The sequence below is a fragment of the Coenobita brevimanus genome, chromosome 96, assembly GCF_032717465.1.
Source record: "Coenobita brevimanus isolate Jiangsu-jjx chromosome 96, ASM3271746v2, whole genome shotgun sequence".
Lineage (NCBI taxonomy): Eukaryota > Metazoa > Arthropoda > Malacostraca > Decapoda > Coenobitidae > Coenobita > Coenobita brevimanus.
This window is the reverse complement of record NC_137049.1, coordinates 31,526,286-31,544,172: the sequence shown is the minus strand read 5'-3', so window position 1 is coordinate 31,544,172 and position 17,887 is coordinate 31,526,286. Positions and strand designations below refer to the sequence as shown.

The following is a 17,887-nucleotide window of genomic DNA, read 5'->3' as shown; positions in this document are numbered from 1 at the left end:
GAATAACTCTCAATTTTATCTCGTGCCTCATACCAGTTTTCATTTGTATTTCATCTCTCCTTTATTTCTCATTTATTTATACAATCGAATTCCTTTAAATTCTGCTTAATATGCAGTCTATCCCACTTGCATTTTTCTTTTCTTTACTCGCACATTTTTCACGGCGTCTCTTTCAAAATTTTATCGTCCCTATCTCCTCCCGTTCTATATTTTTTCGTTTACATAGGTATTTTTCTCTTATTGTATATCCCTTCCTCCTTCTCTCATCCCTCACCTTCTTTCACTTAACTCCAGTCTTCATCTCATTCTTACCAGTTCAGTACGATGACGTATTAAGTAAAATCACGTGGCAGTAGTAAGAAAGAAAACATGTCTTCGGATTGACGGAATTAATCTCATCCTTTGCCTGGTTAATCTTTCTACGCCCGTCATTGACGCCATCTTCGTTCTCATAGCCTCATCCCATCCCCCTCCCTTAATTAAACCCTTCAGTCCAGTGGCCTTTTTCTTTTCGTTTAACTAGGCCATTCCCAGACTGTTCCTCTCAGCTTAGCAGGGCCCAGTCGTAGTGTAGAGTTAATGCAGGGTGTATGTATCACCCCCAATTCGAAGTTTCTCTTGACTCAGAAAATAAATAAATAAATAAAGGAAAAGGTTGGTAGTAGCAAAAACAGGATTTAAAAAAAAAAAAAGCGTCATAGGAGTACAGTGATTAACCTGAATTCCTTACCTTTCCCCCTCCCACCCACCACCTCCACACTCACCCCGACATCGTCTTCATGACGGCGCAACTCAGATCCCCACGCAATATGGAAACTCATTACAGTACTCTAAAACAGCCGCCTTCAGTGTCGCTCCCTAGGGGCTCTCAGAGAAGGCGGCGATGGCAGGTGTGGCCGAGCGTGAGATTAGGATCATCGTGTGTGTTTAATTAATATTCAGTGCGGACTGTATGAGGCCTCGAGGGACAAGGACGGGTTGCCCAGGAGGTTGTAAAGCAACGCAGGTTGTGATGATAAGGGCTGGGATTTACTACCTGCCTTTTGTAAATTACTCGGAATGCTCAGTCGGAAGTGTTAATACTGACTGGTAATTTGGAAATTGACTCTCAGGATGCAGGGGGTTTCCCAGAGGTAAATTGTATCGCATGGAGGGAGCTAGGAGAAAATCCCAAGTGCGTCAGTCGCCAGTGAAAGAGTTTTAGTGATCCGAGAAGCGTTAAGTACAAAATAATATTTTATGGTCAGCGCCAAGCTGTGAAGCAATATTCGATGTCTCCATCTACTGTTTGCGAAGTATAGGGTAGTATTGTGAGTGAGTTGGGAGGATTCGTAGCACTCTTTTTACTAGCGATTTATGCTACACATTGTACCTCCGTATCCCTTTCAGTGTTTGTAATGGAAGTTATACCGATATTAAATAATGATGTAAATAACTTGCAAGAGAATGTTTAGCTGTAACATGTGGAATAAATCGCAAAGGGGGAGGTACCACGAAGCCTGCAGTACCACCTAGAATAAGGACTTAATAATGTTTTGGAGTGACATTATATACTGTCGATGTCCTCTGTACCTCACCTTTTGTTGGTACTGTATTTTTTGAGGTGTCGGACGGAAGTGTTGGTGTCGTGGGAGAGTATGTATGGGAAGGATGTGGTCTGTGTCAGTGTAGTGGTGATTGAGTCATTAGGTCATTAGCGTGGGCGGGAGGGTGGGAGGGGTGACGAGGCTGAGATGGGTGGCAGGGGTGAAGGTGCTCAATCCCTTCAACCCAAGGACGTATTTTTCCATTTATTTTTCTTATTTTTTGATTATATAGGATAGAACACAGGGTTTAGATGTCGTCGTCATTAACCTCAGCATTACCAAATTATCATTCCCAAACTAAGTATAATCATCTCAGGAATATAATGCGTCTTCGAGTTGAAGAGGTTAAAGAGGGACGGAAGAGTGGGAATTGAGCTGGGTGAAAGGGAGGGAGGGGGGGAGGTGACAGGTGGGGTGAAAGGAGATAAGATGCTGATAAAGGTGAAAGGGACGGCAGTTTTGATAGGTGTGATAAGAATGGCGGTAAGCAAAGTGAAAAGAGGGTTGGGGGGAGATAACAAGAGGCGCATGTGATGGTGGTGAGTAGGTAGGGTCATGGGGGTGACGGTGTTGAGTGGGAGGGAGGTAAGGAGGAAGTAAATTAAGGAGATATTGAGAAGAATAGGAAGGAGGAACGAGAGAGAGAGAGAGAGAGAGATCATAAGAAGAGTGAATGAGACAGGGAAAAGAGAGTGAATGAGAGAGCCACAGCCCCCTTGACTCTTTAGTTTTGCGGGCTGCCCCTGTGGTTTCCGGGGCTCACCTCGCGGTCCCACAGCCACGCCAACCCTATGCGTTTTTAATATTCATGAGTGTGTGTGTGTGTGTGTGTGTGTGTGTGTGTGTGTGTGTGTGTGTGTGTGTGTGTGTAGAGGCTTAGGTATGCATAGTTTTAATATGGATTGCTAGAAAATGGATATGAAGGTTAGAATAGTAAATATTTGTTTTGACAGTACAAGACAGGGCCAGAGAGAATGAATATTATAACGTGGAGACAAGCAAATGAAGTATAGATTGGGACTAGGATGAAGGGGCTGATAATTTGTAGTATGGATGATAAATATATTAACAGAGGAATTGAGCGTAGATGGGGGACCTGAATATGGGTGCCTGGTAGATAGTAGGGTTTGGATGCACCGTGACGTTAAGAGCCTGGACTACTAAAACCCTTAAGGTGGGTAGGATGACTGTTGCTAGGATCTGGATGAACAGTGACGAGATCATGTAGGTCTGGAAATGATAGGTCTAGATTACCATGGTTTGGATAAGTTGGATGTGAAATGCACGCTTCTGGAAGGATGCGTCTGGTTCATATATGACGGGAAGATTGATAGTATGGATGTGGAGTACGGGAGTTTGGAATGACTGGATCTGGAATGCAAGGTCTGGAAAGGATGGTTTTAGATTACTCTGGTCTATAAAGGATGCCTCTGGAAAGGCAGACTCATGATTATAAGGGTCTGGAAAGGGAGACTGGATTACTCGGGTGTGGAACCAAAGGGTCTTGAAAGGATGGGTCTAGAATTTGAGAGTCTGGAAAACGTATATAAGAGATCTGGTATTGGGAATATGATGGTGTGGAGTACATAAAGAAGGGTCTGGGAACACGGATACGAGGGTTCAATACGAATACGAGGGCCTGGTCGTCAGCCTGGCCGACTAGTAATAAGGCGAGGGGTACGACCATCTCCCGCTTGTTTATTTTCCTCGCCGAGACATTTCACGCACGCTAATGTGGTTCTGCGTCTCCGCGAATTGAGTCATTATCTCATTACAGCTCTTTACGACTCCAGACGGCTGGTGACCTGGCCTCCGAACTGCCGTGACGAGGTGACTGGAGAAGTGTTTTTAGCTGCCTCATCTTAGCCTCACCTGTTTCACCTGTCCAGTCTGTCTGCCTATCTATTCTTTCTACCTGCCTACTTACCTGAATATCAACTAACCTATCTTAGCCTTTCACATTTGTATTAGCATAGCGCTTTTGTCTCAGTGTGCCTCACCATTTTCAGACTACCTTACATGCCTGTCTAACTCATCTTTCTCAGACTGCTTTTCAGACTACCTTACATGCCTGTCTAACTCATCTTTCTCAGACTGGCTTGCCTCTCATCCTATCCTCACCAGTCTTTGTCTGCGTTACATGTCCCAACTTACCGTACATGTCTCAGATAACTTCGCATATCTCAGTCTCTCATCCATCATTCTACCTTCCGTGTCAGCTTACCTCACCTGTCAGCCTACTTTACCTGTCCACCTACCTCACCTGTCAGCTCCTTCCACCTGTGTAGATCTGCATGTCTCACCATGACCCTACCTGCCTTATTGCCATACCTCTTATTATATCGATTTTCACGTAAGCCGGAGTGGAAGGGTGACAACAATAAGAGAAGCCTTAAAAACAGCTAATCTGATGTTCGAGTGTGTTTTCCAAGAAGCACTTCCTCTTGTGCCATTCCTCCTATTTTGTCTCTATTCTCTTAATTTGGAGTGTGTGCTCCATGTGGCTGTTCCTCATCCTATTTTGTCGATTTTGTCCTAACCCGGAGAGGAAAGGTGACTGGAGTAGGAGCAACAGTAAAACCAGCTAATCTGATATTCGAGTGTGTGCTCCAAGTGGCAGTGGCTGGTCCTGGGCGGTGGTGTATGGAGTGTTTACGAGTGCGGGCGCCCACTGCTGGAAGTAATGGCTCCCGTAATGGCCTCAGCTCCGGCCGGCTGTGACGCTCACGGTAATTGGGTTGTATTGGTGATGTGGTGGACAAGGGTGGCCGCTGCTCCCTCCCACCCGCCACTACAACCGTACTAACCGCAACTTTCTCCAATTGCAGGCTATACTTTTCTCTCTTATTTACAATTATTTTCACTTTTTTTTTTTTTTTGCCTGTTGGGACAAAAGCGAAGAAATGCCTAAATACTATTGGAATCTTCCTCATAATAATCCCAGATGATTTTTCCAGGACCTAGAAGGTAAAAGGACCCACGGGCTAGCCAGCTGTTAAATGTTTTCTGTCAGCAGTTGCTCTACTTTGTGAGACTAATATTTGAGCAGAGAACAGGAATCATTCGTCCTTTTACCTGGACAGTTGTAATGTGTTTTACGCATGACTGTATAAGCTACTGAGAGCGTGAAGTGTCAAGCCTCTCTTGCCCTTGATATTGATGAATGTTTTTGCCACTAGTATTCTCCCATTTTATTATAGTGCACAAGATCATTAAACTAATCATATACTTGAATAACTGTACGCTCTTGTTAACAGGGCTATTTCCATGAGAGAATATGAATGTTTAACTGAAATTAGTAAATATTTAGTAAGATACATAAGTTTCCAACAGTATGATTTGAATTTGAGCACGTCACACTTAAGTAATGTACACCTGAACAGTTATTATTAGAACGATGTAAAGCTATTTTTACTGGACTTTATGGACGTTTGGAAATATGAAATTCAGGAAATGAAAACTATAACGTAATGTTTTTTATATCAACAAGTAATTCTTACAGGGAGGGGGATACAATTTTTTTTTTTCTGTAATTGTTATATTTCATATTGTAGGAGTGAGAATATGGAGTGTAAAAATAGAAAATACTAATTCTTTCTGTTTTCTTTTTCTTCAGGTGACGAAGTACCGTGTTGAGAACTGCGCCTCGTACACCAACTGCTCCTCCTGCCTGGGTGCTCGTGACCCTTACTGCGGCTGGTGCTCCCTCGAGAAAAGGTCAGTGAAGTAACCTTTACGTCAATATATTCTTTCTTGACCTATCACAAATCCTTTATAGGAGTATCTTTGTCCTGTATTTTCCATTCACAGTAAATGGTTTCATTGACGTTCCTCTGATGCCTGGTGGTCAAGTTGTGTGACTGTTAAACACTACTCGTGGTGACTGCCATGCATTTTGCCCAGGTTTGAATGCCTGAGGGGAATCTAAATTACCTCCGCCAAAGAGATTATGTTATTTCTGGCGTTTGTTTGTCTGTAAGTCTTTTAGCAGGATTACTCTAAAAGTTATGAACGGATTTTGATGAAATTTTGTGGAATGGTGGGCCATGGACCGAGGAAGAAATGGTTAAATTTTGGGACGGATCCGGAGTGTCCCGCACAATATCTCCAAAAGTTCTCAATTAATTTCAGTGAAATTTTGTGGAAAGGGGGGCCATGGGCCAAGAAAGAATTGATTAAATTTAGGGGCGGATCTGGATCTGGATCCTATATCCACGGATCCACATCCAGATCCATTTTAATGACAATGGTATTGGCGGAGGTATGCGCTCTTTGAGTGCTTTGTGGTTGGTAATATGATGCGACCAGGTGAGTAAGCATGTCGCCTGACATGATATACGCTGAACTAAGGTAGCCTATCCTCTGGTTCCAGCACGTGAGAAATGATTACACTGGACTTCTTTCTACCGTTTTGCTTCCTTGCTTCTCTTTATGTGTCATTTTTCGTTTACGTCTGTTAAAATCTCTCTCTATTAGCTTGTAATTCTTTTACTCACCTTGTTTGTCGATCAGGAACTTAAAATATACTCTTTTCCACCGATATTTCTCCATTCAGTATAATTTGTCTTACACTCGTACTATTTATTGATCCTTTTGCATATCATATACTTTTCTAATCACTTATCCTTTCTTTTTTTCCTCGTACATGTTCATGGTAGCGACTTTTCATTCCATAGCCACCATTTTTCTGTTTATCATGGTATGTGGAAAGTAATATTTCTCCTACATTTTACAGCGTAATTTGGATGTTTAGCCGTGTCATATTAACGCCACACACCTTCGCGCCTCACCACATGAGCATTAACACGTGCTCGTTTGTGCTGAGATACGCTTGGGCTGTCTCATGAAGGCATGCGAAAGAATTAGCGGGGGGGTGTTTTTATGACGTGTTGGTGGGTCTAATGGACGAGCTGTGAAAACATTTAATTTTCAGGCGGATCCTTGCCACACCTGTAAATACCCACGTCCGTGCAAATCACATTCTGCTGCTTGAACCACCTGACCTATGCATGCTTTTGCAGTGAGCTTCTAAAGGGATATTGGATAGTAATGCAGCTGTTTTAGAAATTGATTGTATGGAAACAGATTCTGCTCTCTGTTGTGGCCCATGTTAGAAGCATATGTGTTTGGTCGGTGTGTGTTTATTCAAGTCTGGGATAAGCCATTTAATCTGCACTGCAAGTAATGGATTGCAGGTGCACAACAAGCAATAGCCTGTCACCTGAGCAGATAAGACCGTTTCAAAGAAGTGTTATTGGCAGGCGCGGCGGCAGTTAGGGTCTAGAGTGGTCAGCAGAGAGCCACCCCAGTACAGGGCCAGGATCCACAAAGAAACCTACAACCAACTCTCCATCGTAACTGACATTTTGATTTGCAGGAAGAACAAGAGCTTCAGCACCCTATTTACCTTGTCCTTCCTGGGAAAACGAATCACAGTAACAGTAGGGAGTTTGATCGTAAATCTGTTCGTGGATCTGGACCTAGATGCATAGTTGTGTGCATGAAGGATCTCAGCTAGTTTTTGCAATAAGCAGGTCTCTGTAGCAGTTAGTTATTACCAGGAATAATTCTGTTTTGCTGTCTTTTCACATCACTGTTTGCTGTAGTGCAGTTGCGAAGCGTTTAACAGTTGTGTAAATGAAAATAAAAGTATAATCAGGCAATCGAAATTCCATAAATAAGGTTCCTTATTGTCGTTGGCTTTGGAACTTTCTAAATTGACTTATTAATTTCATAATTAGCAACAGAACTTTAGTAGGGAATGTTTCTGTAATTAATGAGAAATCACGACAAATGAGAACGTCAAAAAAAGAATATAACTTTGAACAAGGAATTGTATTCCAAGTGACTTCTAGGAGATTTCGAATGTCTTTGCCTTAGCAATACGTTCAGAACGTTACGCCTCAGTATCATCTTGCGTTATTAATACAAACGGTATCTGTATTAGAATGACATAAATAACATCCGGGAGGAAGAAAATATATCGATTGGGAAGAGGCACAACGACCCAGAGACTAATAGTAGCAGGGTTGATAATGCCTACAATAGGTAAAGGTGTTATAATTTAATGAGCATCTATACTGGAAAAAAAAAAAAATGAAAACTACATCAAACGAGACGTACCATAACGGGCATGGTAACCGCGCTGTCGGCTGCTTCCTGACGGCGCTTTATCACACGGGAGTCGACCGTAGAGAGTTATTGAGCCTCCCTCCATTTTCTTATCGAGGCCTTGAGACACTGATGTATGGGGTGGCATTGTAAGGTAATGGAAGGGGGTGCGGTGGGAGGGAGGGAGGAAGGAGGTCCAAAGACACATGGCAGACGAGAGGAATCACTTAGCTCTTTATATTGTACCCAAGGGAATACCACTACCTCCTTGACTACCATCTCATTGGCACACCACACCACACCGCTCCACATCTCTCTCTCACACACACACACACACACACACGCACACATGTAGTACAGGTACCTCCGCCACTTATGAATACCTCTTTCATGTATTTATTGATTATACTTTCGCTTTGATGTCTTAATTTTTAAAACTTCTTTGTCCTTTTTTATTTGTTCGTTGTTTTATACCAGTCTTTCTCTCCTCCTTCTCCTCATGCCTCTCCCTTTCATCATCGCCTTTCACCTTCAGCTGTCAACCTCTCTCTCATTAGCATCATCTGCTTCTTCTGTGCTAAGCGTCAACTTTTTTTTTTCTTTACTCTCTTTTAGACCTGCCATAGATTTTATGTTTCTCTTTCCCTTGACTCAGATTCTTCTTCTGTCCTCCAGGGTTTATTCCATCTATTTACATCAACACATTTCCTTTCTTCCTTCACTCTCCCAAAATCATCTTCTTCCAGTCTAATGGTAGAGGAGTAGATTGTTGATAGTAAGATCGCGGTATCAGCTGAGGAAAGTGACATCTTGAATATTTCAGTTTAAGTAAGTCTTCACAGTTCTTTCCTGAAACCCACCAAATATCATAGAAATAACCCTGCTAAGACCATCACACCAGTCCTGAATTCGAGATAACCCTCGCACATCCCATTATGCACGGGTTGGGTTAATGCCTAAATGGTGACATGTATTGTTAGTTCGTGGAAGGACAGCACGACCACAGGGAACGGATTGACTATGAATGGTTTGTGCCGGGTGTCGGGTACATTAAAAAAGATAAAAAAAGAAAAAGGAGAAATGATAACCTTTAACTGACATCTCTTTACCCCGTTGTCACTGGACTCTACTTCCCTGCCACTTCATTTTCCCTCTCTGCGCCTTCATTTGTTGGACCGTGGAAGGAGAGCTCGGCCTCAGTGAACGGATTGACTGGTTAGTGCAGGGTGCCATGTACATCGAAATATAATTAAAAAAGAAGAAAAAATAACCTTTTCACGTCACCTCTTTCCCTCCTTGCTACGTCACTTCACCTTTCTGCTACTACACTTTCCCTCCCCTGCGTCCTTTAGCCCAGAGCCTCTCTTTTCCCCACTCCAGTTCCATCAGATCAACACCTTCCACCCTTCCCTCTAATCCTCCACAACCACCCTCGGCCACTCAGCCTCTTCCTTCCCCTTCCACACACCCGTCCCCTCTCAAACTTCCTCTTATCCCCTCGTCCTTCTTCCCTAAGTCTTTGGGAAGTTTCTCAGGAGTCGTGTCGTGGTGGGATAATGCCATGTCCTGCGGAGTCCTGGGTGGTGTGAGAGAGACCAGACCACTGTAGCATCCTGTTTGGTTAAGGTGTATGTGGAGGAGGAGTAAGTGTGTGTGTGTGTGTGTGTGAATTTTCGTAGCAGCTGTGACGGTTACTGGAGTGCTGTGTAGTTAAATTGCTAACAAAGTATCTGGTGTACCTTTTGGGTGGAGGCTGATGCTGTGGATAATGTTGTAGTGTGGAGTGCCCGATAAGTTACGTGTGTGTGTGTGTGTGTGTGTGTGTGTGTGTGTGTGAGAGAGAGAGAGAGAGAGAGAGAGAGAGATGTGAACTTGCAAATGAATGAGATGATGTCATCGTGAAGAGTAAGACTACGATGTGCGATTGTGTGTATGTGTGTGTGTTGTTGTTGTTGTTGTTGTTACATTAAAGGGACATATGAAGAGAACTGAGTTAATGCAATTGAGAATAAGTCGGAGGGAGAGAATGTGTAATGGCATGGTATTTTTGGAAATATAAATATGAGCGGGGAAGAAGTTACGGATGGAGAAAAGGAGGCGGGAGTGGGGGAGAGGGAGGTATTGTGTATTGTGGCAGAACCCAAAGCTATGAATGGCCAAGAATCTGGAATAGCTTCTGGTTAATTACTTTTTATACTATATCCCTAGGTGGTTGTGGTCCGGATATTTTTAGCTTTGGTACTATTATAAAGCGGAGGCCGATGAGAATATTAATTGCAAGGAGGGAGGGAGGGAGATGATAGGGCGAGATTCAAAAGGGTGGAGGGACACAAGGGAGGAATTATTTAAGAGACAGAGGGAGAAAGAGAGAGATGAGAGGCGAACAATTAAGAAGTGGGAGTAGCTACGAAACAGCGGTGCTCACAGATTGCTGCTGGTTGTGAGGGGAAGCATTTACCAGCTGTACCAGAATATTTGTCTTGTTTTTAGATAATTTATCGCAGCGTAAGAGAGGGTCGGTGGTGTAGCGATAACTCGGGGAGTGGCTTAGCCCTGTCCTGCCTCCTGCCATGACAGATAATTAAACACGGGAGCTGAAGTTGGGGATAAGATTGCGTTGTCTCATAACTTGGGGCTGCCTTACTCGGCCCCCCGGCCGCAGTGAGCTCTTTGGGGACTTTCCATAAAGCCCACTTCCCACCTCGCTAGCTCCCCCGTCCACTTATAATACAACCGTTTATATTCATGAGATTTAAGAGATCTGCCCGTGTGCCGGGCCAGCCGCAAGCACCTATTTTGCAGTCAGCGTCTGGGATTCGCCACCACCAGCAGTTTACTTTTTTTCTTTTATTTAACCTTGTTTTCCATTTTTTTACATTTCTTTTTTGTATGAAAGAAATGTTAGTCGACGGCGGGTCTCGGGTGAAGCTTTTCCCTCATCCCAGCTGGATTGTCTTGATTCTTGTGTTGGTAAGAGCAGCTGTCAGAACACTCTTAGGTTGCGCTGTTTTTTTTTTTTTTTAATAAAAACGCGGCGACTGCATTGTACGACTTTTCCCCTCCTCGTCTCTGGCGCGGCTGCTTTTATCGTCGGCCTTTGAGAGCGTCTGGTCCGGCGGGCGGCTTTTGTGGCCAACACCTGGACGTGGCAGCTTCAGGAAGAAGGCGCGAGGGTTCTCATTACTCACCGCCTGCGATCCTGGACGTCCCTTATGTTGACGCAGAGAGGGGCGAGCTGGGACGGTCGGGGAATGAGTGGGAGGGTAGGAAAACGAGTGGGAGACCTGAGGAACGAGCGGGGGGCAGGAGAACAATTGTGAGGGCATGGGAACGAGTTGGAATGCAGGGAACCAAGTGTGGGAGCAGGAAGGAACGAGTGGGAGGGTAGGGGAACGAACAGGAAGGTAGGGGCACGAGTAGGGAGACGAGTGGGAGGGTTGGGGAACGAATGGGAGGGTAAGGGAACGGGTGGGAGGGCAGGAAACGACTGGGAGGGTAAGAAACGAGTAGGAGGACAGCAGGAGTGAGAGGGCAGGGAAACAAGTGAAAGGGCCGGGAACGAGTGGGAGAGCGAGGGGAAAGATGAGAGGGCAAGATATGGGAGGAGTGAGAATGGGAGGAGTGGGGAACGTGTGAGAGGAAATGAATGAATCTGTGCAAATGAATCTGTGCAGATGAAGTGGAAGGCGGTAGGAATGAGTGAGGAGGCACAGAACAATTGGCTGGAAGAAAAATGTTTGGGGATGTAGGGGGGATGAATGGGCGGGGTGAGGGGGGGAGGGGGACGATTGGGAGGGCTGGAATACGAGTTGAAGAGCGAAATGAGCGAAAAGAAAGACGAGAGAGGACGCAGAACGAGAGAGTTGGCCAATGGAACTAGTAGGAGAGCTGGAAACAAATGTAGAGAGAGATAAAGGATCAGCTGGGAGACCAGAGGAGTGTAAATGAGATGTTAGGTGATTGAAAAGACAATGGGCAAAAACAAGGTGGATGGTATAAATGTAAATTAAAAGTGAGGGATATTTTTGTGGGGTGGGGTTGGGAATTAAGGTGTAACTCGTACTAGTAAGTTGGGCGTGAAGTAGAAATATGACTTTCATAAGTCTCTAGTTATTCACCATGATTATGTCAGACGTCTCTAGTTATTCACTGTGATTAATTATGTCAGTGAATGAAAGAACTTGCATAAAACAAGTAGGTGTGAGTCAGTATAAACGTTTGAGTATTCTGTATGCGAGTGAATAGACGTGAATGATGCTGGACGCTTGGGTGCGAGTGGATAGATATGGAAATAACGCAAATGGATGGATATGGTTTAGTGAATGCAAGTGGATAAATATGAATGATTGAATGCAAGGGAATAATTATGGTTGAAATGAATACCAGTGGATACAGTGGATATTGTGGTTGAATGAAGTCAGGTAGATACTTACTGGTGAATGGGCAGGAATGGATAGATATGCATGAATGGGCTCGAGTGGATGGGCGTGCTTATTGTAAGACCACGACCTGTCACCTCGGATGCAATTTAGAGGAGGCTAGGATGAGTTATGCGCGACGCTGGTGACCATTACTTAGGCGATGTAGTCTCCAATCTGGGCGGTGCAGGGCGGCGGCGGGATATCGCGTGACCCATCCACCCACCCCTCCTACTCATCCACTCGGACCGCTCACCCACACTGCCCACTCGCCCACGTTGCCCCACACACCTACACTCTCTTCCCACCCACACTGCCCACTCACCCACACTGCCTTCTCATCCACACTGCTTTCTCGTCCACTGCTCTCTCACCCACATTGTCCTCTCATCCACACTGCCCACTCACATCCATACCACCGACATCAGCATCACCTCACCCACTCGCCCACACCGCCAAGTCACATACACCACCTACCTACTCACACCTCCCACTCATCGACACCTCCCAGTCACCCGCATCACCTACTTACACCCCATCCACACACCCACACCACCCATCCATCAACACCAGCCACTAATTCACCCTTTCATCCACCCCCCCCCCCCACTCGCCCCACTTAACCATGTGCACCCACTTAACACAGCTTACTCTTCCATATTCGCAAATTTACCTGCAGCCCACTCAGCCTTAGCCATCCTAGTTATTTCCTGGCTACTCATTTACTTACCCTCCCATGCCACACCACCCTCCTTCAGGTACTTCCTTGCCTTGATTGTGAGCAATCTTTCTTTCAGTCACCTTGTCCTGCATTCTGTTAACTTTGTCATGGTCGGGACAGCGTTAATATTATATGCCAGCTGACGTCAGGATGTCTAATACAGTTATGAGTGCGTCATAGGAGACTGAATATTAGTAGTCACTATTAATCTTCTCATGATCGAGACAGCTCTTAGCCTTGTAATTCTGCCGACGCCAGACGATTTTATTTAGCTGAAAGTGAGTTATAAGTCTGAGTGTTTATCACTCTTAGTCTGTAGGCTAAGTACAGTACATGATACAATACATGATATGTTCTAATGTATTTAACCCTTCAGTCTGTTGACTTGGTTATTTAGTTTATGCTAATTTCCAATGCCTTTCTTTTTCTTTTTTTCCTTAAGATAGATTTTTCAGACGTGAGGGGTTAGACATAGCCTTCAGTAACTCCTTCACTGCTATAGGCCCATCTTAAGTGGATAAAGCAAAAGTAAGATAACAAAGAAATCCCTGGAGCGAAAGTACTAATACGGTACTCCATGCAGCTCAGAGACTGGATCGTGGTTTCCCGCTATAGACTGCCAGTGGTCCATCATAGTATAGTGTCATGCACTGCTTCGCTTCTCTCCCTCGGCCAAAGTTACTCGTGCATCGCCTTACATAATGTTTTGTGCATTTCGCGATTAGAGCATCAAGCCTGTCACATAAATAAACTATTATATGAGGCTCATTTTCGAATAATGAGGCATTTCCAATTACGTTTTAGAGCGTATGTGTTGGCCTTTTGAAGTTTGATTATATAATGATAGTGATTTTGGCGATTAAACCATCAAATTTAGCACGTAAGCTGACTACATGTATGAGGTTAATTTTCAGATATTGGGGTGTCTTTCAGTATAGCCCTGGCGCTTGTACCTTGATTCAAATTTTAGTACAAAGCAATTTTATTAATGCCTTCGAACAGTTACTTTTGAGCCACAGACCTCAACAGGCAAACTGGCAACTCTGATGACTCGTACTGGAACTTACGGTACGAGAAACGTCTCGAAGGTACGAGACTACCTAACTGGCAGATCTACCATCATAACAATATTGTCACCCACATATGCCCACCTCGATCCACTACGTCACATTAAGCAGCTACAGACCCAGAGGCGAAAAAGAGGCAGGAGAACGTGAAAGGACTTTAGTAATTGACTGTCTGATAAACTTCAAATGTTGGGAGTGTGGTCCTGTATTTGAATGCGCATGCAGTAACTTGAAGCAAGCCACACTCTCACTGCTGTTGGGGGATGGGGGTGGGGGGACGCTGATATCAAGAGAACACTGTACTACTTAGGATACATATACCGATCCGCTTTCTTCTGATAAACAGTGACAGTTAACAACGACTTTCGACACAGTGATGCGATCTGGGAACTCAGTGGACTTTTAAGAATATTGTGTTAGAGCTTTATAAGTATTTGACTAAAAAAATGCAGCGCCATTCCTAACCGCGGTTGTACCGCAAATTTAAAATCGGTTGTTAACATGAATGATGATTGTTGTCCTATTTGGCTGGATTTTTGTGCCGGGGGGGCCCCCAGCTCCAATCACTGGGGCTCCTTGGCCATGGTCAAAGAATGAACTCTAGCTTTTAACCCAGTTTGTAAATATCTTATTTTACTAAGTTTTCAAAGGTAGTTGGTATATCGTAAACCTTATGACTTGTGCTGTTGATAAAAAGCAGTGTTCTTTGGGTAACCTGGAGTATACATATGTGGAGTAACCTGTGGAATGTTAATTAAGATGACTGATTGATCTTGCAGAGGTAAAGTCTGCATATGAAAAAGGTAAAGAAAAACGACATGCAACCGTTTTAAAACATATCCAGTCGCATGACTGTCAAGAATGTCTCCAGAGTAGCCACCATTTCTTTACTAAACCACGTGCTTTGGACAAAATGTTTGAAGTGTATCTTTTCATTATTGTCGTATTTTCATGTCCAGTAAAAAAAGGTAATGAAGGAAGTGTTTACGGTCCAGTGTAAGTATTTTAGCCCTTGCTAACTAGGGTAGTGAAGCCTGGAAGTTGGAGGTGGGTGCTTCTAAAGATCCAGCCCATCCAGCAGGAGAGATTTAACTACAGATGCTGAGAGGAAGATTCACAGCATATAAGTGGAAGTAGTTATTGTTTTTAATGCCTCAGCTTCTGGTGATGGGCTTCACACGTTAGAGTGCATGTCTGCCACATTTGATGCCTTTGTCGGAATCTTCACGATAATTACGATACTTGAGACTAAACACCACCACTACACAGGCCGATAAGGTTTCATTCTTGGGTGGTACAACAGCCCTTTACGATGAAGTACACCGGCTCGTATCTTGAGATAATGTTGACGTAATCTCATAAGAGGATTAGGGTTGTGATGCTTTCCATAAATTTTCGTGCAGCGTTTAGTGTTAATACTTTGTTCATTTTCCTCCATTCTTCTGCCAGTCTCTCATTATCCATCCTACCTCCTGAGCCAGTTTTTAATTTATTATATCTAGCATCAAACAGACTGGTTATATACATCTTTTACCCTCTTGCCTTCTCCCCGTTTAGCCTCATCAACCCAAGGACGAATAATATTTGCAATTCTTGCTTTATCCAAACGTCTATGTTCTTTTTAAAAATCAAACTGGAAGGATATAGATTTCATTAACCCCTCCAGTACGAAAGACCCTTTCTAAGATTAATGAAATCGTCTGAAAGTAGCAAGAACTAATTAAAAATTATTTCACCTTATTGAAGAAGTTAACATCGCCCCCAGCATCATCCATCATTAATGTTTTCTTTGTCTTGCTTTTCCTCTTTAACTTCGTTATCGACGTCATGAACTAGTCATTCCTTCTCTCTCTGTTTATGTCTGTCCCATCAGCAAAAATACCCTCCCGTTCATTTTTGCTGGTCCCTCCTCCCCCACCAACATCGCCTTACATCTACTTCTGCCTCCCCTTTGCTCTTCATCTACAGTAATATACCATTCAACATCTTCCCGTAATTACCCCGTTTTTACGAGTATGTCCCACTTCTTTCCTTTACCGTCCCTCCTTTCATCCTCCGCCCGTCACTTTATTTCCTTCTGACTCGTATGTACTGTCTCACTTTTTTCTCCTAATATAGTCCTCTAGAACATCTTCCGGTAACCTTTTTTTTTTTTTTTTCACTTTCTTACTGTAGTCATCTTCACCCTCCGCCCCTCACTACTTCATTTTTTCTCATGCTAGTCCCAGCCTCATCAACTTTTCTTACATTTTTTTAGATGTGAAAGCATCTTTAGGAGCGGCACTTCTTGTCTGTTGTTCATTAACGCTTATAGGACATGCGATGCTTCAGTCCTGTAGATTTTAGCGAAGCCTTACATCACGGCACTGATGTTCCCGCATCTGCCTATAATTGTTCTGTCGCCCCATTGTTGTCTGGTTCTTCATAATCTTCCACAACTCCAGTGTCATTTCTGGCTCACTTCCTCCTCATACTGTCGTCCTCTTCATCCTCCGCATGTTACTAATCCATCTCTTTCGTCTCGCCATTTCCTTTCCCCTAACATAACCCAGATTATGCTCTGTTCTTTACCCCTGTATCATATTTATATCTCATTTTCTCTTTTCGGTGTTGCCCTCTGCGCGTCTCTATACTCCGCCTTTTTCATGCTTGTCCCTATCCCATCAACAGTGCCTCTCATCGTCTTTCCACAGTCCGCTTTCCCCCTCTCCTCATCGTGATCCTTTAACTCCTCCATCTTTTTCGTGTCAGATTTTCTGTGCCATTGTCGTCTCTTACTGTTTTCTGTCACAATTCCTCCTTTTCCATCTCCTTGTTTTTCTCCCTCCAGCGTAGCCCTTTGCATCCTCATGCTTGTGGTATCGTTTTTTGCATTATCTTTTTCTCAGTTTACCGCCTTCAACATCCCCCTCCTCCTCCTCCCATCACTACTCTCCATCATATTCATGCTCGTCCCTGTCTCTTCAACACTGCCTCTCACACCTTTCCCTTTCTTTCACTTCCTCTTCATCTTCTTCCTTTAACTCCTATATCTTTTCTTAGGCCTCACTTTCTTTACCGTCTTCCGTCACTGCATCATTTTCATGCTTGTCCCTATCCCATCAACACTGGCTCTCCCATCCTCCCCTCTTCTCTCCCTCTAACGTAGCCCTCTGCATGCTTTTCCCGTAACTCGTGTATCCTTTTTATGCCTCACTTTACTTACCGTCGCCCGTCACTTCTACAGCTTTTTTAATGCTCATATCTTTTCCATCAACGCTGGCCCTCCCGTCTTCTGTCTTCCTTTTCTCTCCCTCTTCATCATCTTCCCGTAACTCCCTCCTGTGTCTCACTTTCTTTACCGTCGTCCCTCACTGCTCCATCTTTTTCATGCTCGTCCCTGTCCCAACAACACTGGCTCTCCCATCTTCTTCCGCCTCTGCCTCCTTCATGTTTCATCGTTGGGTCCTTTTACGCTTCCTGTCATCCTTCCAGCCTGTCACCCCCGCATCTCATCCCGCCTTGCTACAGTCTGCTTACTGCGTGTTTCATATTTTCTCTCCTTTCCTCCAGTCTCTCCCCTTCCCTTCCAGTCCCCCTTTCCTTGTCGCTTCTTTTCCCTTTTCTGCGTCTTTCATATTTTCTCCTTTACCTCAGTCTCTCCCGTTCTCTTCGTCTATCGCAGTCCTCATCTTCCTGTCTTCTCTTTTTCTATTTTCACTTGTATGTTCTCTCTCTCTCTCTCTCTCTCTCTCTCTCTCTCTCTCTCTCTCTCTCTCTCTCTCTCTCACCATTCCTTTCAGTCTCTTCTTCTCGCTTCACTTTCCATTTCTGAACATTTCATATTTTCAGTTCTCTCCTTTAATCTCTTTCCTCCTCTCCTCTTTCTTCACAGTCCCTGTCTCCCTTTCTCCTCTTTTGCCTTTGCACCTTCTTCGTCCTAGTAATAAGGCGAGTGGGAAAAGATTGTTGTGGAGGAGGAGAGAAAAAGAAATGGAAGAAAGA

General features: G+C 44.1%; 1 protein-coding gene across 1 annotated transcript in view; it reads left to right on the top strand.

Annotated features, from left to right (window-relative positions):
• Positions 1-17,887, top strand: part of LOC145413547 (plexin-B-like) — an 889,679-nt gene that overhangs the window by 575,833 nt on the left and 295,959 nt on the right. The window contains exon 4 of the mRNA XM_080283243.1: positions 5,203-5,303. Within this exon, the coding sequence (XP_080139369.1) occupies positions 5,203-5,303 (101 nt within the window). The remainder of the gene's footprint in view (positions 1-5,202; positions 5,304-17,887) is intronic.